Genomic DNA, 25666 nt, shown 5'->3' with positions numbered 1-25666 from the left:
GGCGAACCAGAACCGTGAGCCAGAACCCAACAAAGACCACAAAACATCGAACGACCGGGAAAACTGTGAAGAAAAATTAAACTACAGTGAGGAAAAATTAAACTGCAGTTAAGAAAAATGAAACTGTGGTGAGGAAAAATGAAACTACAGTAAAGAATAATGAAACTAGTGAGGAAAAATGAAACTACAGTCAAGAAAAATGAAACTACAGTAAGGAAAAATGAAACTACAGTGAAGAAAAATGAAACTACAGTGAGGAAAAATGAAACTACAGTGAAGAAAAATGAAACTACAGTGAGGAAAAATGAAACTACACCAAAGAAAAATGAAACTACAGTGAGGAAAATAAACTTCATTAAAGAAAAATGAAATTACAGTGTAGAAAAGCAAAATGACTGTGAGGAAAAATGAAATAAAGCATCACAGCCAGAAATAATATCTGGAAACATAAACTCATGGAATGTTTGACTTCTTAACTTCCAGAATCACAGAAAAAATTTTGGGATGAGTTTCCGTTACTTTAGCTAACTATGCTAATCATGTCTCTAAAAACATTTCCACCATAATTTTATAATAATTTTAAATTTCCCTCGGGATTAATAAAGTCTCTATCTATCTATCTATCTATCTATCTATCTATCTATCTATCTATCTATCTATCTATCTATCTATCTATCTATCTATCTATCTATCTATCTATCTATCTATCTATCTATCTATCTATCTATCTATCTATCTATCATAATTTCCACTCTTCCATCTATTTATCTATTTTTTATTATATTTTCTGTAAACTAATATTTCTTCCAACTTATATGAAACAACGGGTTTATTCTTTAAGCATTGTTTATCTTCACTACTTATTCAGTGTTTATCACATTATTTTAGCTCAATAGTTAATTTTAGATAAATATTTAAACTGTTTATTACATTTAACAAGCAGTTTATTACATTTATGTGTCTATTTCTACCATTTATTCATTACAACTATTTATATTTGAAGATAATTTTTTTAGCACTTTTAGCATCCTGGTCAGTATATTTTTTACTATTTTGCTACTTTTCTATTTTGTCTTTAGTTTTTAAAAAAGATTTCTACATGTCTTTGCTGAGTCTGTCCACACTTTTCATTTCTTGAATTACATCTATTTTTTTATTTAACATTTATAAACATCGCCTCCATCTAGAGTACAGATGGAAACTCCTAAAACTAGCTAAACAAATCAACTGAACTCCTAAAACTAGCTAAACAAAACAACTAAACACCGAAAACTAGCTAAACAAAACAGCTAAACTCCTAAAACTAGCTAAACAAAACAATTAGCTAAACAAAACAGCTAAACTCCTAAAACTAGCTAAACAAAACAACTAGCTAACAAAACAAGTAAACTCCTAAAACTAGCTAAACAAATTAACTTAACTCCTAAAACTAGCTAAACAAAACAGCTAAACTCCTAAAACTAGCTAAACAAAACAATTAGCTAAACAAAACAGCTAAACTCCTAAAACTAGCTAAACAAAACAACTAGCTAAACAAAACAATGAGCTAAATAAAACAGCTAAACTCCTCAGCCAAACTTAAAAACACAATAGTAACACCAATGTTACTAACAAAAACTAAACAAATTAGCATAAAAACGGCTAAATGAGCGCCTCAGAACACATGAGTAGCCGCTAGCCAAGCTAAACACAATTAGCATTCAAGCTAACTAGCCTCATCTCTCAAATCTCTGCACCAGAGCCGGAAAATGCAAAGTAGCACTGGCCACATCAACACGCTAAAAAGAAGAGCTACAGAGCAGGCGTGTGATAAAATAACATGTTTGGAACACAGAGCGACTCGACTGCGTTCTCATCCCGCCTAGTTTCACTTTAAACACTGCAGAGAGGATTCAGGCTCCAGCAGCAGCTTTTAGAATCCCTTTTTAATCAGTTTTTCAGCAATAAGCAGGAATCCTCCCGCTGGTTGATGGTTGTTGGTTTCTCAGGAGGAGGCGACTGCTTGGTTTTATTTCTGTGGTGGCTGAGGGCAGCGTTCTGACGGATCCCAGCAGGATTCAGCTGCAGAACCATTGCATCGAGAACCGAGCGAAGCTGCAGGAGTCTGAGGGGGAAAGTCAACCTTGGACGAGGGCAAAGAAAGTGTGAATAAGTGTGTTTGGTAATGAGCGAGTGGGAGGAAGCAGGAAGGGAAGTAAGAAGGTAGAAGTAGAAACGAACAACAGAAAACACAACAGAAGCACCGAGGAGGAGAAGCAGGAGGAACCGTGAGGAAGAACAACACCGATGGAAACCTGGTGAGTTACATCTGAACTGATTATAACTAAATGATGAAGAACTGACACCTTTAGAGTTAAAAAGTTGTTTTTCTCTGTTTTCCAGACAGACAGCAGCTCTTCAACATTAATAAATGTGATGTTAGATGGTAGAAACACAAACTGTGAGATATCAGTAAAATATTAATAATCTTTACACGTTAATAATGCAGCACATTAGTTATTGTGGGATTTATTGTCAGATATGACAAATTTACTGATGTAAAATAGAAGATGGACTCATAATACTATATATTTATTCACTATGTATGTTTATATAACATATAATTTTACTTAAATTTGCATAAATACTTTTTATGGTAAAACAATTCTAGAATTAATTAAATCATAAATGCAATATGAGATATTTATTAAGAGTGTCTGTGATGGAAGTAACTACTACATATTTAATCAAAATGATGAATAACAGCAACTTTCATAATTTTTAAAAATTATATATATATATATATATATATATATATATATATATATATATATATATATATATATATATATATATATATATATATATATATATAATTATTTCCATCACAGAGACTTTTAATAAATATCTCACACTGCATTTTTACCCCAAAAATGCATGTATACAAATTAAAAGTATATATATATATATATATATATATATATATATATATATATATATATATATATATAATTATAACATATTTAATCAAAATTATGAATAACAACTTATATAATTTAATAAAGATGTTTATCTTTGTTTTCCAGACTGTTGCCAGCCCTTAAATATGAATAAATGTGATGTACAATGGTAATAATACAAACTGTGAGTTATTGTATGTGAGATATGAGGTGACAGTTTACACGTGTTGATATTGCACAAAATAATTATTGTGTGATTTATTGCAATATTATGGTAAATTTAGACATAAAACAAAACATAGAGGCACTATATTTATTTTTTATTTAACATGTGAAAAGGACAATGTCCATAAACTTACACTCACAAAACTTCAAATTGTGTAAATATTAAATTCTTGTAAAAATCATTCAGGTGGATGAATCCATTTTCAGAATTTTACAAAAAATCTATGTGATGAACAGACTTATAATATGGTTCATAAAAAAGTAATTTGTATTTTATATATAATCTGCCGGTACAAAGTCTCATTTCCGACACTGTTTACGTACATAAAACACACTTGAAGTATCGTAGATCAGCTGTAGTACTTGGTTGTTCCACCAGGTGGAGCCTCTTCCTGTTTAATTCTGTAGAGTCCAGAGGAGGTTAAAGCAGAGAGCATTGTGGGAGTTTAGCAGCAACGGGCACCATGACAAAGACTAATGAGGAGCTTGATGACCTCCAACCAGAATTACTGGGTTAAAATAAAATGTTGATGTGTTTGTATTGTGAACATCCAGTGTTCATCCATTCCTTTCTTTTTTGATAAATTCCTTTTAAAACACATCTCCAAATAAATTAAACTTTAAAGATGGATAATATTTTGTTATCTGATATTTAGCATCTGCTGATGCTAGCATCAGCCCTGAAAATTATTGTGTGCTAAGCTGCTGGAAAGATGCTGTTAGCTGTCAGGACGATAGCATTCGTCCAATACTAGCTTAGCACGTAGCTTATTTCAGGGCCGATGCATCATCAGCAGATGTCCACCTAGAACTGTACAGATGCAGTTAGCTTCAGACCAATAGGGGGCGCCGTCAGTGTGGAGACGTTGAGTCCCTGGTCCTCGTTTCCTGACATCTGGACGTTTCTGCGTGTTTCCAGCTGAATGAATGATTCATGAGCGGCTGCTGTCGGGTTAACAATCGACGCCCGGAGCCGGCGTGCCCGTATGACTCAGCGTCCTCCCTCCGTCCTCCCTCAGGTGCTTCTGCTCACCTGAGCTCCAGGTGATGACAACGTGTCTGTTCCTGCCGCTTCACTTTCTTTGCTTCCACGTGTTCCTTCTTGTCCCGAGCTCTTTCAGTTTGAGGAAGACCGAGGCAGAGAAAACTCCCTCTGGTTGGTTAGTTAGCTGGTTAGCCAGTCAGTTAGCTGGTCGGTTAGCTGGTTGGTTAGCGGCTTCGCTATCAGGAGGACTCAGCATCTCAGTGGTAAGAACTCCAGTCACTGTTTACTACCTGTTCGGTCTCCTGAACTCACCTGGAAACATGAATGTGAGTTCTTTAGTCAGAGAAACGAGATTCTGATGCATTTCTTCTTATTATTGGATGTATTTGGAGGCTGCAGCGCCCCCTATAGGCAGCAGGGTTTACTTGCAGGCTACAGGTTCTGCAGCCTGTAGCCTGTAGCCCATAGAGAACCCTGCAACCAACAGGGGGCGCTGTAGTGTACCAGCAGCCTGTAGGGAGCACTACAGCCTGCAAGTTCACTACAGCGCCCCCTACTGGGTTAGTTTCAACTCATTTTTGACTAATTTTGAGTGATTTTGAACGTTTGTTTTGTAATTTTTGCTAAAATTTTGAGTATGTTTGGACACATTTGAGTCATTTTGTCAAATTTTTTGACGTGTTTTGAATCATTTCTGCTGATTTTAAACTATTTTTGGAGGAATTCTGGACAACTTTGAGTTATTTTGGACACGTTTTGAGATATTTTAAGACAAGCTATAAAAAGCTTCATAATTTTTGCACAATTTTAAGTCCTTTTTGACGAATTTTACATTTTGAACGTTTTGTCATTTTTCTCAAATTTGCAGTATTTCTAGATGTGCTTGAGTCATTTTACATAATTCATTTTTTTTTCATTTTTTTGTAATTTTGAGTGACTTTGAATGTTTGTTTTGCCGTCTTGCTCAGGTTTCTGGATGTGTTTGAGTCATTTTGCACAATTTGAAGTCCTTTTTGACAAGTTTTGAGTCATTTCTGCTGATTTCACACAAATATTGGAAAAATTCTAGACAGCTTTAAGTTATTTTGGACACATTTGGAGACATTTACGACCAGCTTTTTCCATTTTGGGTAACTTAGAAGAGAGAAAGCTGCAGAATATTGGTTAGATGGTTTTAATGTTGTCGCTGATCGGTCTGTTAAAGAAACCAGGAGAACGTCGACTAAAACTGGTCAATAAACTTTGTAGTTTGGAAAGTCACTAATCACAGTTACTCAAGTGCCGTGTTGAAGTCCAGTTTGAGGTATTTTACTTTAATCATTCTTATTCAACTGCATTTCAGAGGAAATATTGAACTTTCTGTTAAATTTATCAGTTTCTTAAAGATGCAGATTTGACAGAACAAACTTCTGAAATAAAACTAAAGACTAAACCAGCAGTTTCTAATATAGTTTGGCCGTTTTTTTACATTTTAGTTATTTTTTAAATTTCTGAATATTTGTTCTATTTTTAAAAAACATTTTTGAGATTTATTTGATTTATTTGATGTGGGGTTGTATATTGACTAAAGTGTAATTTCTGGTTATAAAATATATTTTTACATGTTTAGATTTGGTTTTGATTTTTAAAATATCAAAATTTATATATTTGGGTTATTTTTTTTAGTATTTTAATCATTTACATTTTGTAAAATATTTTTTATTTTGTAATTTTTAGAAATTTTAAATTGTTGGACTTTAGTGATGAGATTTTGGTCAGTTTTTTTAAAAAATATATAAAATGTTTTATTTAAAAAATATTATTTATGATTCAGAATTTTAATCTTAACTAAATTTCAGGTATTTTTCTATAATTATTTGAACATTTCCTAAATATTTTTGTGTATTTTTTCAGTCAGAGGATCCAGACTTTAACTGTAATCTTCATTCTGCTGCTGCAGGTTTCTGGCTGTGGTTCAGGATCTTTATTTATTTTGTAGTTTTACCTCAGGACGACGTTTTGGCTGTGAATAATTTCTGGTTTAGTTTCTGTTGATGACGTTCAGTTTGTTCTGTTTTCTGCTGTCGGACGAAGCGAGTCTGAATCCTCTCGTTGCCGTCGGGTTTGTGTTGAGTCAGTGTGGGCGTTCTGACTTCCTGATGTGAGGAAACCTTCTTCTTCCGATGGAGACACTGAAACGTTTCACATGTGGAAACACAACAACACATTAGTAGTTTCAGCTGCAGGCTGCTTTAGCTCACATTCAGGAGTTTATCGAAGACAATCAGCTGATCAGAAGAAGAACGGTGAGTCTGATCTACTTTTACAGAAGCTCAGGACAACCAGCAGATCTGCAGCTTTAATCAGAGGATGGTTTATGAATACATGCAGCTCTGAGGATCATTCAGGGTTTTAGTCTCTTGTGCAGACTTTCAATCCTTTTGGGAAACTTTGAGTCGGTTTGGTTCATTTCTAAGAACATTTTAACAGATTCTGAGTCGTGTGTTTTTGTCTTTCGTCCACAGAAACAGTTTTATGAAAATGGAACTTTATTAAATTTTTCCAGGTTTGAAGATGTTCAGAAGCTGCAGCTTTGGGTTTGTAATGTCAGAATATCATCTTAGCTACTGCTGCTAACATACATGATCCAGTCCACATGGACGGTGCTGTGAAAAAGCAATTGCCCCCTAAAGCTAAGAACTGGTTGTTCTGCCCTCAGCAGCATTTTTTAGAACTGCCAACGAGTCTTTCTCATCTCTGTGGAGATGTTCTGGTCCACTCTTCTCAACAGAACGGTTTTAATTCAGCAACACTGGAGGGTTTTCCAGCTTGAACGGCTTTTTTAAGTTCCTGCCAGCGTTTCAACCAGTTTCAGGTCCAGACTTTGACTCGGCCGCTCCAGAACCTTCATTTAGTTTCTTTAATCTGTTCAGAAGTCGACTTGCTGGAGTGCTTTGGATCGTTGTTCTGCTGCAGAACCCAAGTGAGCTTCAGCTGGAGGTCAGGAACTGATGGCTGAACGTTCTCCTTCAGGATGTTCTAGTAGAGATCAGAATTCATGGTTCCATCAATCACAGCAACTCGTCCAGGTCCTCAGACCATCACACCACCACCATGCTGGACTGTTGGTAGGATGTTCTTTTACTGAGAAGCTGCTAAGGTTAGTGACTGGGGGTTCCTGGCGTAGCACCTTGGGCTGGTAGCCTGGCTTCTGGAATGGATATTGTACCATCTGAGGTCACTGGAGACAGTATTTGGGTACCTGAGGTTGCTGAAGGACCTTGGGTTGATGGGGGCCAGATGTAACGAGACACACACCTTCCAAAAAATTCAAATTTGGTGTGGTCAGTCCGTAGAATCTTCTCACAGAAGTCTTGGGGATCATTCAGATGTTTGTTTCCTTTATGTTCTTGTTGTTCAGCAGTGGTTTTCTCCATGGAACTCTGCCATGGATCCATCCTGGTCCAGTCTCTTCCTTATGGTTGAGTCATGAACTCTGACCTTAACTGAGGCCAGGGAGGCCTGCAGGTCTTTAGATGTTCTCCTGGGTTCCTTGGTGACTTCCTGGATGAGTCATTGCTGTTCTCTTAGGGTAATGTTGGTAGTGAAAGTTCTCCACTGTTCCATGTTTTCTCCATTCATGGATAATGGTTCTCACTGTGGTTCTCTGGAGTCCTAAAGCTTTAGAAATGGCCCTTTCCAGACTGATAGATGTCAAATGTTCTTGAATCTCCTTGGATTATTTTGTTGTAGCTTCTTGAGATCTTCTGGTTGTCTTCATTCAGTCAGACAGGTTCTTTTGAAGTGGTTTCTGGATTGAACAGGTCTGGAGGTCATCGGGTTTGGGTGTGGTCGGTGAAATTGAACTCGCTTTCCAAAAAATGTGATTAGCCACATAAATTCATGATTTAACAAGGGGGCTAATTACTTTTTCATACAGGGGGTAGGTTTGGATGGATTTGTTCCCTTAGAACATAAAATCATCATTCAAAAACTGATTTTCTGTGTCTGATATTTGTATTTGTTTGATGATCTTTAACATTAAAGTGGGGGAAATATTAAAAAGATAAGAATTTGAGTAGGGGGCAAATACTTTTTCACAGCACTGCATGTTTCCTCCTTCAGCTGTAAGTTACCTGAACAGGTAACTGTTTGTTTCAGGCTTCTTTCTTTTATATATATATATATATATATATATATATATATATATATATATATATATATATATATATATATATATATATATATATATATATATATATATATATATGTTTGCTTTCTGTCTGTAGAGCAGCGATGAGCAGCTGAACCAACTCAAACACAGAAACAAACACCATGTCTGCCCTCCACTCGTCGTCGCCTCCTGCTGAGGATCCGGTGACGCCACCGCCGATGACCACGCCTCCTCGGAAAGCCTCGGTGGTCCGTCTCCAGGAGAGGTGGGTGGGTTAACTCCATGTTCATACGTACAACGTTAAAATAATATCACTTAATAAAAGCATCCTCAGCATCCAAAAAACATCTTTACAGAACATCTAAAAACATGTTTCTGATGATTCTGTCTGGTTGTTTCAAAACATCATGTTCCAGAAATCTTCTTAAGAATCTTCATGCATTCATGTCGTCTGTTAAAAACATCTTTGATTTGTAGGCGGGGCTCCAACCTGTCGCTGCTATTGGATGTGAGCAGCTTGGGGGTGGAGCCTGTCTGTTCTGTCACCACCCCTAAAGAGGTGTGGCTTCAGCTGCTACACACGTCGACACGACCGCTAACCCACGACCTGCTGCAGGAGGCGTCTGCCGACACCAGCACCCTGAACGTAGAGTACCAGGTACCGTTATTGCACCCTGAACGTAGAGCACCGGGTACCATTACTGCACCCTGAACGTAGAGCACCGGGTACCGTTACTGCACCCTGAACGTAGAGCACCGGGTACCGTTACTGCACCCTGAACGTAGAGCACCGGGTACCGTTACTGCACCCTGAACGTAGAGCACCGGGTACCGTTACTGCACCCTGAACGTAGAGCACCGGGTACCGTTACTGCACCCTGAACGTAGAGTACCGGGTACTGTTACTGCACAGTATAACTACATAGTACACTTCATTACCATATATGCAGTCATGAATTAAAGTTTCCATCCATTATGAAGTCCATGTTTATCATGTTTGTCTTTAGTTTCCAGTGACCCCTAGAACTCTGGATTTATGATGGAATCATTGAAACATGAATCTTTGTCACAAAAACAATCCTGAACTTTGGTTCTTTCATAGATTTATAAAAGGTTTCTAAGGTTTTCTGGAAATATGACAAAATGTGTGGGGTCTAAAAGATAAGTACAATAAAACTAATATTTGGTTAAATTTGTCCATTTCCTTCTCAGTTCACTTCTTCTGGTTTCAGTCTTCTGGTTTATCGCCGGCTCCTCTGGACTCTACCTACCATCAAGCATGGAGGTGGCAGTATCATTATACTATCAATTTAACGGACTCAAGTCTGAATCAGAAAGACCACACATTTAGTGGAACTGCACCAATTCTGGTGCATCTTTATCAGTCCACAGGTTCTTGATGGGTCTAAGTCAGGACTTTGGGGAGACCAGTCTAGAACCTTCATTCCAGCCTGATGGAACCATTTCTTTACCACGTCTGATGTGTGTTTGGACTCATTGTCTGGTTGAAACATCCAACTGTGTCCAAGATCAACCTTCTGCTGATGGTTTTAGGTTCTCCTGAAGAACGTGGAGGTGATCCTCCTTCTTCATTATTCCATTTACTTTGTGTAAAGCTCCAGTTCCACAGAGCATGATACTGCCACCACCATGCTTGATGGTAGATTTGGTGTTCTTGGGGTTAAAAAAAAAAGACCTGCCCAAGATCGTCTGAAACCAGGACCAATATCAAACTGAAACCAGTCCAAAAAAATGTTGAGAAGCAGTCAGAATCCAGTCTGAAACCAGTCCTAAACCAAAACTGAAACCAGTTTTAGAAAATCAGTACAAATCAGAACCAAACCCACATCTAAACTACTCCTGAAAGAGTCCAAGACCGTCTGAAACCAGTCCTCATTCAGGACCAGATCCAGAGTAAAATAAATCCTCAACCAACTTTAAATTACATCCAAAACCAGGAGAACCAAGACTGGAAACAAACATAAACCAGTCCCAAGAAAGTCTAGAACCAGTCCAACATGCAGTCTGAAACCAGTCCAGAAGCTCTTCTAGAAAGCCCCAGAGGATGATACTGCCACCTCCATGCTTGGTGGTAGGTTTGGTGTTCTTGGGGTTAAAAGCTTCACCTTCACTTTTAGTCGATCTGACCACAGAACTTTCCTCCAGAATCTTTTCTTAGTCCATGTGATGAGTGGAGCTTTAAGGTTCTGCTTCTAGAGGAAGAACTTCCTTCTTCATGGATCCTCTAGAACCCTGTGGACTCTGACAGCTGTGTTCCAGCAGCTTCTCATTCATTCAGACCTTCTTTTTCATGATTCTTGGTTGACTCTTGATCATCCTGACCAATGGTCTCTCAGCAGCAGGTGATAGTTTGTGTTTTCTTCCTGATGGTGGCAGTAACACAACTGGACCATGAACTTTATTCTGACAAACAGATGATTTAGGATCTGAAGCTGCTTTGAAATGGCTCCAAGTGACTTTCTGACTTGTTGAATCAATATTTGCTTTTTCAGATCTTTGCTGAGCTCCTCAGACTTTCCCCCTGCAGTGTTTGAGTCTAATGAGTGGATCTAATGGGTTCTATTTAAACTGGATCAGAGGAGCCAGCAGCTGTAGTCGATCAGAATCGCTCAGTTTAACCCAACTTTCTACGTCATCAGGACTGATCATTCAAGTTATTGTTTTTTGATCCAGCAGATTTTGTCATTTTTCCAGAAGACCTTTAATATACCTATAAAGAACCAAAATCCATGATTGTGTTTGTGACAAAAATTCATGTTTCAATGATTCCATCATAAATCCAGAGTTCTAGGGGTCACTGGAAACTACAGACAAACGTGATAAACATGGACTTTATAGTTTATGGAAACTTTAGTTCATGACTGTAACTACCAGATACTCTTTATTATTGAGTATAATTTTATCATCAAAACATCTTTTTAATCTGTTTTTTAACTTTAAAAGATGTGACATGTTTTACATTTGATGAAAGATCTTTTCCTGTGAATATAAACCAGTGAAACGTGTTAATTTATAAGCTAACTGTTATAAAGTTCACACTAAATCATCTATAACATAAACAGATTGTTGTTTCTAATGATGTTATGAGGTGCGTTTGTTTTAACGTTCAGTCTGTCCCTGTTTCCTGAACAGAAAATTCCTCCAAACTTCGTGAGCGCTGCTGAGCTGGATGTTCCCGGACACACCATGAAGGATCGATATAAAACCATCCTGCCCAGTCAGTGAGCTGCTGCTCAGCAGGAATCTTCTTCTTCTGGTTGTTTTTACTGCTGCTTATTATTGTTGTTTCCTGTTCAGACCCAGAGAGCCGGGTGGTCCTGAGGAGCCTGGAGGAAGAGGCGGGGCCTGACCGCTACATCAACGCCAATTACATCAGGGTGAGCTTCAGACCGAGTCACCAAAACTAAACATTGGTTGTTTCTAAATCCAAGTCCAAAACCAGTCCAATGCCAGACTAAACCCACCCCAAAGTTAAGTTTAAGTTGAAAACAAACTGCAAAATCACATCCAAGACCAAGTTTAAAACTAGCCCAAAGCCCAAAACTGGCCCCAAACCAGTTCAAAATCAAGCCTAGAACCAGTCCAAAACCAAGTTCAAATGAAGCCCAAAACCAATCCAAGACTGGCCCCAAACCAGTCCAAAACCTAACATAGAACCAGTCCAAAACCAAACCTAGAACCAGTCCAAAACCAGACCTAGAACCAGTCCAAAACCAAACCTAGAACCAGTCCAAAACCAAGTTCAACAAAGCCCAAAACCAGTCCAAGACTGGCCCCAAACTAGTCCAAATCTAAGTCCAGAACCACTCCCAAAGCAATCCCAGAACCAGTCACAAACCAAATTTAAAACCAAGCCCCAAGCCAATAAAGAACCAGCCCCAAACCAGTCCAAAACTAGACCAAAATCAATCCAAAACAATTATAAAACCTACTCCAAACACAGACTTAAACCAAGTCTAGACCAACACTAACCTAAACCCAACCCGAAATCAAGTCTTAAACTAAGTCCAGAACTAGTCTAAAACCAATCTAAGACCAGCCCAGAAGCAGTCTAAACCCAGTCTAGAACTAGTCAAAAATCATTCTAAATTCAGTCCAGAAACAGTCCAGAACCAGTCTAGAACCAGTCTAAACCAGTGTGTAACCAGTCTAAAACCAGTCTAAATCCAATCTAGAACCATTCCAGGACCATTCCAGAATCAGTCCAGATCCAGTCTAGATCCAGTCCAGAACCAGCTCCAGTCCGTTCCACTGACTGTAGTGTCGGTGGGGTATATTAAACAGAAAGTGTCGGTTCTGACTGTGTGCGTGGGCGTCAGATCAGAGTGTCGGTTTGTCGCCGTGAGACTCTGACAACAAGGAAAACCACAGGAAGTGAGGGAGGAAGTTACACGTCCCTGACTCACTCCGGCCCCTCCCCACGACCCCCCACCAGTCACAATCCGACCCGCTGACATTTCAACCAACACACCTGCTGTGTTCTGCAGATCGGCAGAAGGTGGCTGCTGATTGGACGCCGTGCGGCTCTGAGTGATGACCTCAGCGGTTTTAGGAGGGGGAAGGCGTGGGAGGTTTTAGATGTGGAGGGGTGAAACTGTGGTGACAGTTATTTTCTGCTTTTACATCCGTTTGACCTGGGAAATTAAACAATACCATGAAAGTGGTCAGAATGTAAAACTTAGCTTTTTGTTTGTCAGCTGATCAGAAGTGAAACTCTCTGTGATCTGCTGCTGAGTCTGCAGATTGATGCAGTCATAAAGGATCAGAGCCAAGCAAGAGCTTTGTATCTGTTGCACAAAAACCTCAGAACATCAGTGAAATTCTTTATTTTCATCAGATCAGAGATACTCAGATATAACCATGAGGTAGAGTCAGCTGAGTCAGTTTAACATCCGGTCAGGATCTTCATTCTTCTGGACAGTTTCAGCCTGCATGGATCACATATCTCATCTGGCCTGGGAACACCTCAGGATCTACCAGGAGGAAACTGGAAGGACCTGCTGCTGCCACTGAGACAAAACCAAGCCATGTCTAAAACCAAGTTTCAAACCAAGTGAAGCACAGCCCAAGACCAGACCATAGCCAGACCAAAATATACCACAAATCTAGTCCACTATCAGTCCAAAACCAAGTCTTAAACCTGCCTACAACCGTCTAAAATCAGCCCAACACCAAAAAGTCCTAAAACAAGTCTAAAACCAGTTACAAACCAGATCTAGAACCAAATCAAGCACAGTTTAAAAAAAACAAGTCTAAAACTAAGTCCAACTAGTCCCAAACCAGTCCAAAGTTAAGACTAAAACACTTGCAAATGAAGTCCAAAACCAGTAAAAATCAAATCCAAAACCTGCCTACAACCAAGTCTAAAACCAGCCCAACACCAAAAAGTCCTAAAACAAGTCTAAAACCAGTTACAAACCAGATCTAGAGCCAAGTCAAGCACAGTAAAAAAAAGCAAGTCTAAAACAAAGTCCAAAAAGTCCCAAACTAGTCCATAGCTAAGTCTAAAACCTGTTAAAACCAAGTCCAAAACCACATACAAAACCAGTACACAGCCAAGTCTGGAACCAGTTCAAAACCTAGTCAAGCACAGTCAAAAACCAGTCTCAAACTGTCTAAAACAAAGTTCAAAACCAATACAAAAACCAAATCTAAAAAACAGTTAAAACCAACTCTAAATCAAGTCTAAAGCCAGTTCAAACCGGCTTTAGAACCAAGTCAAGCACACTTAAACAAACAAACAAACAAACAAGCAGAACAAGTCAGCATAGTTTAAAAAGTCTAAAAGTAAGTCCAAAAAGTCCCTAACCAGTCCATTGCTAAGTCTAAAACCTGTTAAAATCAAGTCTGAAACTGGCTTACACCCAAGTCTAAAACCAGTCCAAAGCCAAAAAGTCCTAAACCAAGTCTAAAACCAGTTGCAAACCAGATCTAACCCAACTTGAGCACAGTTAAAAAATAATCATGTCTAAACCTAAATCCAAAAAGTCCCAGACCAGTCCAAAGCTAAACCAAAAACTAGTTACAACCAAGCCTAAAACTGCAAACAAAACCAGTCCAAAACTGTTTAAAACAGTTGCAAATCAAGTTCAAAACCAACACAGAAACCAAGTCTATAATCTGTCAAAATCAAGTCTAAAAGCAGAATCCAAAACCTGCCCCTGATGGAAAGAGTTCAGTCCTGCTGTCCTCCTGTCATAAACTCAGTAAGTTCAGGTGAGGACAGACCTTCCTGACCCTGTTTGTCCTGCAGGGCTACAAAGGTTCTCCCAGGTCCTACATCGCCACCCAGGGGCCGATGGTCCACACTGTGGGTGACTTCTGGGACATGGTGTGGCAGGAGAGGAGCAGCATCATCGTCATGGTGACCAGACTCAAGGAGAACAACGAGGTGACCACACACCTCCAGTCTGTTTCTTCTGCCGGTGAGGGATTCATCTAACGTCCAGGTGTTTTTACAGAAATGTGAGGTCTACTGGCCTCAGCCGACGGACGGGACGAAGAGGGTGATGGAGGAGGACGAGGACCAGGAGGAGGAGCTGAGCCGAAGGGAGGAAGACAAAGAAGAGACGAGTCGATTTGGCCGATTCCTCCTCAGAGTGAAAGACATCCAAGAGAAGGACGGATTCACCGTCACCGATATGGAGATCCAGGTACAGAACACCTGAAACATCACCACTGTCAGATAGACGAATGTTTGAATCCTCGTAGTGTTCTCAGAGTGTAGAATGAACAACCAACAAACATCGTGTTTTTACTTTTCTCAAATGTTCAATTATAGATTTTAAAGAAAACGGCCACAAAGAAACACAATACTAGAGTAAAATAACACTGAATCACTGCAGAGATGCAAAAGAAGACAGAAACCAATCAAACCAGATCAGACCAAACCCAACCCAAAATTAAGTTTAAGTTTAAAACAAAGTTCAAACTCATTTTCAAGACCAAGCTTAAAACCAGTCCAAAGCCCAAAACTGGCCCCAAACCAGTCCAAAACCCAATCTAGAACTAGGGCTGCAACAACGAATCGATAAAATCGATAATAATCGATTATTAAAAGCGTTGGCAACGAATTTCATTATCGATTCGTTGTGTCGCGCGATTCGTGCGTCACTCGCCATGTCGCGAGCGTCTACTTCACCTGCAGAGCTTTGTCAATGCTGGCTGACGGAAATAAAGTTTTTTTGTTTTTTGTTTTTTTAAAATAATTCCACCTCTAGAGCGAGTTGAACAGAACGAGGTGGCGGCAAAGCGAAAGTAAATTCAGAGTAATTTCAACCAAACATGACCGACACGGAGAAAACAGTCAGACCGAAATCCTCAAAAGTGTGGCAGCATTTCACACTTCACAAAACAACAAACATGCGTAGCATGCAAGCTTTACAAAAGTGATATGATGTGCACCACGGTAATGATGCAGCACCTGAAACGGAAACACGTTGGAGTCGCCGATGACAGCTCAACGGCAGGTAAGTCACTACATTATCCTACGTTTGTTCCGTTTTACAGTGAGGAAACGTAACGTTAGTCTCTCTGGTAGCTCTCCTGATGCTAGTGTTTGTTAGCTGATTAATGACAGTGATAGGGCACGTGTGTGTGTGTGTGTGTGTGTGTGTGTGTGTGTGTGTGTGTGTGTGTGTGTGTGTGTGTGTGTGTGTGTGTGTGTGTGTGTGTGTGTGTACGTGCGTGTGTGAAACTTTTTATTTCACTTTAATCAGCTTAGGCAGGGTTTGAATATGCTTTATAAATAAACGTAACTTGCCCACAATGGTGATAATAATTTAAAGATTAAGCTTCAAGTTTAAATTTTCTCACAAAGTCTGAGTGAAGACACTGGTCTGTGTTGGAGTGAGGCAGGATGAACTGCATTTAGACCAAACAGGGGTTAAAGTAACTTATTTAGTATGTAGTATTTTTTATGGTGCTTGTCCTATCTATCTATCTATCTATCTATCTATCTATCTATCTATCTATCTATCTATCTATCTATCTATCTATCTATCTATCTATCTATCTATCTATCTGTCTATCTGTCTATCTGTCTATCTGTCTGTCTATCTATCTATCTATCTATCTATATGTGTGTGCGTGCGTGCGTACTTTGTGTTTTGCTCTTTGGACTACTTACTTGCCTTAACCTAATACTGCAAATAAAACAAGATAATTACAGAGTTGCTGTAAATTGTGCTATAATACATACTCAAACTATACTATCTTTCTCATTTCATGAACAGCAAACAATGACAGGCTTCATGATGAGAAAGACATCATGTCAACCACAGCAAGCATCTGTCCTGACTGACAGCATCCTCAACATGATGGTCATTGACATGAGGCTTCTGTCGATGGTTGAAGACGAAGGCTTCGCTTCAATGATCTTATTTGCTCTGTCAGTCCAAATCTTCTCTTTCTGAATAAAGCGGCGGAAATTAAAAATGTGTTGTTTTTTTATCCGATTCATCGATTAATCGAAAAAATAATCGGCCGACTAATCGATTATTAAAATAATCGTTAGTTGCAGCCCTATCTAGAACCAGTCCAAAACCAAAGATAGAACCAATCCAAAACCAAGTTCAAAACTAAGTCCAAAACCAATCCAAGACTGGCCCCAAGCCAGTCCAAAACCAGTCCAAATGTAAGCCCAGAACCACCAACCAACCCAACCCAAAATTAAGTTTAAGTTTAAAACAAAGTTCAAAATCACATCCAAGACCAAGTTTAAAATCAATCCAAAGCCCAAAACTGACCCCAAACCAGTCCAAAACCCAGTCTAGAACCAGTCCAAAACCAAAGATAGAACCAGTCCAAAACCAAGTTCAAAACTAAGCCCAAAACCAATCCAAGACTGGCACCAAACCAGTCCAAAATGTAACTCAAATAACAATTACACATAACCAAATAACAAACAATTACAAATAACCAAAATGAGACACGAGATACCACAAAGAGACACAAAGGTAGACAAAAATAACCAAAATTACACAAAACAACTGAAAGGAGACAGGAAATGACCACTGAAGACACAAGATTATTGGAAAAAGATGCAACATGAATCACACACAATAACCAAGATGAGATGACAGTCAGACTCAGCTGGTTTTGCTTTAAAACGTTCAGATTCTAGAATAGAACAAGAACTGGTTCCTCACAGTCAGTTGCTGCAGGTTCATCTTCATCTGGAGGAAGAATCTGAACTAAACGTTGATCACGAAACATCCCAGATCAGGAAGAAAAACAACCTGAATGAGACACAAAATGAAAAGGAAACAGACCAAATGTTCAACGAATGTCTACAAAGAACAGAAAAACAAACTCACTAAAATTACACAGAACAACCAAAGCAGATCATGACCAGGGACATGAAAACCTGCCCAATGTTAGACGAAACTCACAGAAATGACCTCAGAGAGACAGAAAATGAGACTCAGAGCAGCAGGATGGAGGCAGTTTGAAGTTAACTGGATGTTTCCTGCTTTAAAATGGTTTCATTAAAAGCATCCAGGATGAGAGAGAACGCTGCTCTGCTCTGAAACCTGATGGTTCTGAAGGTTCTGTTCTGTCTTCAGTTGGGTTCGGAGCGTCACTCCGTCAGACACTACTGGTTCACCTCGTGGCCCGACCACCACATCCCACAATGCACTGCTCCTCTGCTGAGGCTGGTGGACGAGGTGGAGACGTACAGGAAGTCCCTGGTACCGCCCACCGGCCCTCAGCCAATCACAGACCTCGGCCCTGGTCCTGGTCCAATCATTGTCCACTGCAGGTTGGTCTTCGTCAGCAGCTCCTCAGGGGTTCTGGAAGGGAAGTTCTGTTCAACGATCGACTGGTTGGTGATAAAATAACAATCAAAAGCACCAAAATATGAGTTTAAGATCAGAGAAAAACTGAAAAACAGCAGATTTTCACAACCAGTTTTTACATTTTTGCTTTAAAAACAACTTTATTTTAATCAAAAACACTTCTGTGGTTAGATTTAGAGGACCGCTTGGTTTCTGGGACACTGAAGTACAAAGAAACTGACAGAAATTTGTAGATGGGATCAACAAGTTTTAGCCTCATCAGAGGTTCATCCAACCACGGAAACTGTTGGAGAAAAGATATAACTGGTTCTTATTAATGCTACTACAGGGGGGTCTAGACTTAAATCACAATTCTGTTCCTACGGCGCGACAATTTTTGTTGTAAGTCAGAACTCATATACGTACATAAGTACGTATGTCACTCATCTACGCTAACATAGTGGTACTGCCATTGGTATACTGGTATAGTGCCATCAGAAGAGTCTGACTTACGCCTGGGAGCCATAATGAAGGGCAAAAAGTTTACAAAAAACAGCACAATGAAAGAAAGTGAATGTAGCATAATCCAATTTGGTGTACAACCGGCGAATGTAAACAATACCGTCTTCCTTATATAGCGCCGCATGACGACATATTCGTTCGCTCTGCTCGCCAACTAGTTCCCACGCGAAATTAATTTTAACGTTGCAAACGCCGTATGTTGGAATGATGGAATAAGACTTTCTTAAATTTATGGGAGATGGTGACGTAACCATGAAACGCTGGAGGTCGAGGACGTCGTAAACCGAGGACCTACTGATGCTATTACTACGACTGATACTACTACTACTACTGATAATACTACTACTGATACTACTACTACTACTACTACTGATAATACTACTACTGATACTACTACTACTACTACTACTGATAATACTACTACTGATACTACTACTACTACTACTACTACTGATAATACTACTGATACTACTACTACTGTTACTACTGATAATACTACTACTGATACTACTACCACTACTACTACTACTACTACTACTGATACTACTACTACTACTACTACTGATACTACTACTACTACTACTGATACTACTACTACTGATACTACTACTACTGTTACTACTGATAATACTACTACTACTACTGATACTACTACTACTACTACTACTGATACTACTACTACTACTACTACTACTGATACTACTATTGCTACTACTACTACTGATACTACTACTACTGATACTACTACTACTATACTACTACTACTACTGATACTACTACTACTACTACTACTACTACTACTACTACTACTACTACTACTACTACTGATACTACTACTACTACTACTACTACTGATACTACTACTACTATACTACTACTACTACTGATACTACTACTACTACTACTACTACTACTACTACTACTACTACTGATACTACTACTACTACTACTACTACTGATACTACTACTACTACTACTGATACTACTACTGATACTGATACTACTACTACTACTACTGATACTACTACTGATACTACTACTACTGATACTACTACTGATACTACTACTACTACTGATACTACTACTACTGATACTACTACTACTACTGATACTACTACTACTGATACTACTACTGATACTACTACTACTACTGATACTACTACTACTGATACTACTACTACTACTGATACTACTACTACTGATACTACTACTGATACTACTACTACTGATACTACTACTGATACTACTATTACTACTACTACTACTGATACTACTACTACTGATACTACTACTGATACTACTACTACTACTACTACTACTACTACTCAAAGAGGTAAAACGAGTTGCTTTAAAAAAACATTTTAAGAGAAAGGTTATTATTCTATTGGAGAAAATGTCCCATATCAGGATAAAATAGTGATTTAATTAGAAAAAGTAACAAAGTCCCAGAAGATTCAAGTTTTACGACATAAATGTGTGTTTTTGCTTTTAGATTACAGTTCAGGGTTAGAATGTCTCAGATCAGAAAGAAACACAACAAGAAACTGACAAAAAGTGACAGAATGAACAAAATGATAGAAAATAAAATAAAATGTTTCGAAAAAGATGCAAAACAGCCGTAAAATTACTAAACATGAACTAAAGAGATGCAGAAGGAGAAAAAACAAACCAGTGTTTTCAAAAAAACAAGGTGGAAGAAACCTTTGAAACCACGACTTGTGAGTCAGTGTGTTAAAACTTTTAGTTCCTGGATAGAAAACAGTGTTTGGGTGGAATAAACCTTTAGAACTAGAACTCCTTCATGTTCATGATGTTGCACGCCAGCAGGTGGCGCTGTTGGGACAAACTAAGGTCCGGTCAGTTTGGTTCTGAGGTCTCTGCTGAGTATTGGAGATATTAGAGAATCCAATCAGACGCCTCCGTTACATCACTACGTGTCATTTCCTGCTGAGGTTCCGACGGGTTCTGTTCTGGTTCCAGTGCAGGTATCGGCAGAACCGGCTGCTTCATCGCCGGCAGCATCGGCTGCCAGCAGCTCAGAGACAGCGGCCAGGTGGACGTCCTGGAGACGGTCTGTCAGCTGAGGCTGGACAGGTGAGTGTTTACCTGCCAAGCTGCTGCACAGGAAGTCTACACTGAGGCGTAACTGGTTCTGTCCTGCAGGGGCGGGATGATCCAGACCACCGAGCAGTACCAGTTCCTCTACTCCACTCTGGCCCAGTACAGCCGCCAACTGCAGCACCAGCAGGTACTGGAACCGCTTCAGTCCAAACCGCAACCAAACTAACCGAAAAGCAACTAAAAATCACCCAAACTAACTGAAAATCAACCAAACTTTAACCAATCTTCAGTCAGTCTTAAACTTAACTTCAAATAAACTAAACTTTAACCAAACTTCACCCAAATTGTGACCGAAAATCAACCAAACAACATTCAAACTTAAAATAAACTTTAACCAAAACTCAACCAATCTTCAACCAAACTTTAATCAAAGTTCAACCAAACTGTAATTGAAAATCAGTCTTCAACTAAACTTCAACTGAAGTTTAACTGAACTTTAACCAAAACTCAACCAAACTTTAATGAAACATCAACCAATCTTCAGTCTTCAACTAAATTTCAACTAAACTTCAACTGAACTGTAATCAAACTTTAACCAAACTTCAACCAAACTGTAACAGAAAATCAACCAAACATCAACCAATCTTCAATCAATCTTCAACCAAACTTCAACCAAAAAATAACCAGACTTTAACCAAGAATCAACCGAACTAACCAACTTTACCAACTTCAACCAAACTTTAACCAACCTTTAACCACCCTTTAACCAACCTTTAACCACTCTTTAACCAACCTTTAAAGAACCTTAAACCAACCTTTAATCAACCTTTAACCAACCTTTAACCACTCTTTAACCAACCTTTAAAGAACCTTAAACCAACCTTTAATCAACCTTTAACCAACCTTTAACCACTCTTTAACCAACCTTTAACCAACCTTAAACCAACCTTTAACCAACCTTTAACCACCCTTTAACCAACCTTTAACCAACCTTTAATCAACCTTTAACCAACCTTTAACCAGACTTTAACCAACCTTTAACCAACCTTTAACCAAATTTTAACCAACTTTTAACCAACCTTTAACCAGACTTTAACCAACCTTTAACCAACCTTTAACCAAATTTTAACCAACTTTTAACCAACCTTTAACCAGACTTTAACCAACCTTTAACCAACCTTTAACCAAATTTTAACCAACTTTTAACCAACCTTTAACCCGACTTTAACCAACCTATAACCAGCCTTTAACCAAACTTTAACCAACTTTTAACCAACCTTTAACCAACCTTTAACCACTCTTTAACCAAACTTTAACCAAACTTATCCAAACTTTAACCAACCTTTAACCACCCTCCCTCCAGTCTGGTCCTAGTAAACATTCTTATGTGATCCCAGAACTCTGTCGGTTCTCAGCAGGGTCTGAATATTGTATAAATGTCATTAAATAGCTGTTAAATCGAGTTTTATCTTCATCAGGACCAGAACCAGAACCAGCCCACCACACCCCCACAGAACCAGCAGAACCCAGAGGACCAGGTCAGTGTTCATCTGCAGAACCTCCAGCTGGACAGCAGACAGAGCAGGAGGAACTGATGAGAACCAGAACCTGAACCACCAGCAGCATCTTCAGAGACATCATCAGAACCTGAACACCAGCAGCACAACCCACAGAACCGACGGAGGAACCGCAGGGGGAACCGGCAGCATCAAGAGCCCCAGAACTGTGGAGAACCTGAGGATGTTCCACCGCAGAGAGAGAGAGAATGTGACGAGAACGTTCCTCCCAGTGTTCTGATCGGATCAGTTCAATAAAACAGGAAAGTTCTGCCTCCAGTCGTGGTGATTTCTCAACACATTTAGATGATTTATTTGGTTTAAAGGAACAAAGTTGATCAGTTTAGAGATGACTTCCTGTCAAAGACTCTCAGAGTCGATTCAGACAGGAAGTCAGGAGGTTCTTAGTTTCCTCGTGAAGGTTCAGAGATCAGCTGTTCACCAGGCAACAACCAGAAAGTTCAGAATATGAAAAAGACTGATTCCAAAGGAGAACACAAACATGTTGTGTGTCTTTGTGGTTGTTTTGTGTTACATTATGGTTGTTTGTGTTATTTTTTGCTTTTTGTGTTATATTGGTTGTTTTGTGTTACATTTTGCTTTTTGTGTTATATTGGTTGTTTTGTGTTACATTTTGGTTGTTTTGTGTTATTTTTTGGTTCTTTTGTGTTGTTTTTTGGTTGTTTTGTGTTATGTTTTGGTTGTTTTGTGTTATATTGTGGTTGTTTTGTGTTATTTTTTGTTTTTTGTGTTGTATTTGGTTCTTTTGTGTTGTTTTATGGTTGTTTTGTGTTATATTTGGTTGTTTTGTGTTATATTTTGGTTGTTTTGTGTCATTTTTGTGTCATATTTTGATTGTTTTGTGACTAATATTGGTTGTTTTGTGTTATATTTTTGTTGTTTGTGCTATATTTTGGTTGTTTTGTGTTATATTGTGGTTGTTTTGTGTTATTTTTTGTTTTTGTCTTGTATTTGGTTGTTTTATGTTATATTTTGGTTGTTTTGTGGTATTTTTGTTATATTTGAGTTGTTTTGTGAATAATGTTAGTTGTTTTGCGTTATATTTGGTTGTTTTTTATATTGTGGTTGTTTTGTGTTATATTTGGTTGTTTTGTGTTATTTTTTCGTTTTTTTGTGTTATTTTTTCGTTTTTTTGTGTTATTTTTTGGTCATTTGGTGTCTGTGTGGGATTTTTTTGTCTTCCATTTGTGGTTTTGTGTTTTGATTTGTCATTTTTTGTCATCGTTGTTCATTTTTGCTGCTTCATTTGTCTCTTATTCTGACAATCTTGTGTGACTTTGGGGACATTATTTATTCTACTTTGTGTAATTGTGATCACGTTGTGTATCTGTGGATATTTTGTGTCTTTTAAAAATAAGAACGATGGATGTTAAGATAAAAATCTTTTAGTTTCAGATAAGTGAAGTTTGAAATGAGTCGTTGGGTGTCTCTGTGGGAACAAACTAAACCATTTCTAGATTCTTTGTGATATTTGTCGGTTGAAGTCAACACACTGTGAGTTTTGCGTTTCTTCCTGCTGTGCAGCGGCGCCTCCTGCTGGCTGGAAGGACAAACTTCTCCAAAGACACAAAAACATGGGAAAGGAAAACAGAAGGAATCAAAAAACAGAAGAAGAAACATCAGGAGGAAGAGTTTGTCTCTTTGTGGTGTTTTAGTTCGTCTGTTTGTGGTCATTTTATGTCTCATTTTGTTTGTTTTGTTTCTCATCTTGTTTGTTTTTTCTCATTGTGTTTGTTTTGTCTCATTTTCTTTGTTTTTCATCTTGTTTGTTTTGTTTCTCATCTTGTTTGTTTTTTCTCATCTTGTTTGTTTTGTGTCTCATTTTGTTAGTTTTTTCTCATTTTCTTTGTTTTGTCTCATTTGTTTGTTTTTGGTCTCATTTTGTTTGTTTTGTCTCATTTTGTTTGTTTTCTCATTTTGTTTGTTTTGTCACATTTTGTTTATTGTGTGTCTCATTTTGTTTGTTTGGTGTCTTGTTTTGTTTATTTCTGTCTCCTGCTGGTTGTAATAAACTCGTTGGTGTTGTCGGTGCAGAGCTGCAGGTTGTTTTAATCAGAGTGAACAGCAGAGGTCAGTGTTTCCGTCAGTCTGCAGTATTTATTCTGGGAGTTTCCTCTTTTCTCTGCTGTTCTCTGCTTCATACGTGATCCCAGACATGATCCAGACATGAACCCCACCCAGAACACCGAACATGGAACACGGAACACGGACTGGAGGTTCTACGGTTCATAATCCTGATTCAGTCCAGTGTCTGAACATATTAAAATATTAAACTAAACTTACACTGAAAAATCACTGATTTTATTCACTCTATGATTCCTCTCTGTCTCTTTGTGTTTTATTTATTTATTATTATTTAATGACCTGTTGTCATTTTGGGTCTGGTTCTATTCATAATGTATCTTATTTTGGTAATTTTGTCCTTTTATTTACATTATTTTGTGTCTCTGTCATCATTTTGGGTCTTATTCTTGCTGTTCTGTGTCTCTTTGTGGTTGTTTTATGTCTTACTTCGGTTCAGTTTTGTCTCATTTTCATCATTTTCTCTCTTATTTTGGTCATTGTGTTTTATATATTTTAATTTTCTAAATATATTTTTATGGTTGTTTGTGTCTCATGTTGGTCAGCTTGAGTAGATTTGATTATTTGTGTCTGTGGTTGTTTTATGTCAAATTTTGTCATATTTTCATTTATTTGTGCGTCATTTTTATCCTTTTGTGTTTTATTTTGGTCATGTGTCAATTTGTGTTTCTTTGTGTTTTTTAGGTTATGTTGCGTCTCTTAGTTGTCATTTTTATGTATTTGTGTCTCATTTTGGACATTTTTTGTCTGTGTATTTTCATGTTGTGCCTCATTTTCTGGTTGTTTTGTCTCATTTTGATACATTTCTGTCTTATTTTGGTATTATGTAATTTTTTTTCACTTTTCTTTAGTCATTTTTGTGTATTTTGTGGTTAGTGTCCAACTCGATCCACTTATCCCTGTAAAACCAAAGCATAGAAAAATATGAGCAAAAATAACATATAAATAATTAAGAATATATATGTTGTATGTAATATGTATATGTTTTGTTTTTCATTTTGTTTGCTTTGTTTCTCATTTTGTTTGTTTTTTTCTCATTTTGTTTGTTTTTGGTCTCATTTTGTTTGTTTTGTTTCTCTTTTTGTTAGTTTTTTTCTCATTTTGTTAGTTGTATGTCTCATTTTATTTGTTTTTGTCTCATTTTGTTTGTGTTTGGTCTCATTTTGTTTGTTTTGTTTCTCATTTTGTTTTTTGTCTCATTTTGTCAGTTATGTCTCATTTTATTTGTTTTTTGTCTCATTTTGTTTGTTTTTGGTCTCATTTTGTTTGTTTTGTTTCTCATTTTGTTTTTTGTCCCATTTTGGGGCTGTGGCTCAGGTGGT

General features: G+C 38.1%; 1 protein-coding gene across 5 annotated transcripts; it reads left to right on the top strand.

Moving 5' to 3' along the window:
- The first annotated feature begins 2143 nt into the window (after nucleotides 1-2143).
- Nucleotides 2144-22520, top strand: LOC111584476 (protein tyrosine phosphatase non-receptor type 7). Of its 5 annotated transcripts, none has more exons than XM_035940686.2 (11): nucleotides 2144-2297; nucleotides 8418-8567; nucleotides 8780-8960; nucleotides 11456-11540; nucleotides 11621-11700; nucleotides 14577-14714; nucleotides 14785-14976; nucleotides 17890-18086; nucleotides 20605-20718; nucleotides 20788-20872; nucleotides 22164-22520. In XM_035940686.2, exons 2-11 carry the CDS (start codon nucleotides 8464-8466, stop codon nucleotides 22278-22280), a joined length of 1293 nt encoding a protein of 430 aa, XP_035796579.1. In that variant the 5' UTR covers nucleotides 2144-2297; nucleotides 8418-8463; the 3' UTR covers nucleotides 22281-22520. The 5 variants fall into 5 exon arrangements, with proteins under 5 accessions (XP_035796579.1, XP_035796580.1, XP_035796578.1 ...); XM_035940687.2 differs by lacking the exon at nucleotides 2144-2297 and adding an exon at nucleotides 4090-4208; XM_035940685.2 differs by lacking the exon at nucleotides 2144-2297 and adding an exon at nucleotides 4253-4412.
- The last annotated feature ends 3146 nt before the right edge of the window (nucleotides 22521-25666 follow it).

Source organism: Amphiprion ocellaris, chromosome 8, assembly GCF_022539595.1.
Source record: "Amphiprion ocellaris isolate individual 3 ecotype Okinawa chromosome 8, ASM2253959v1, whole genome shotgun sequence".
Classification (NCBI taxonomy): Eukaryota; Metazoa; Chordata; class Actinopteri; family Pomacentridae; genus Amphiprion; species Amphiprion ocellaris.
This window is presented reverse-complemented; position numbering and strand designations above follow the sequence as displayed.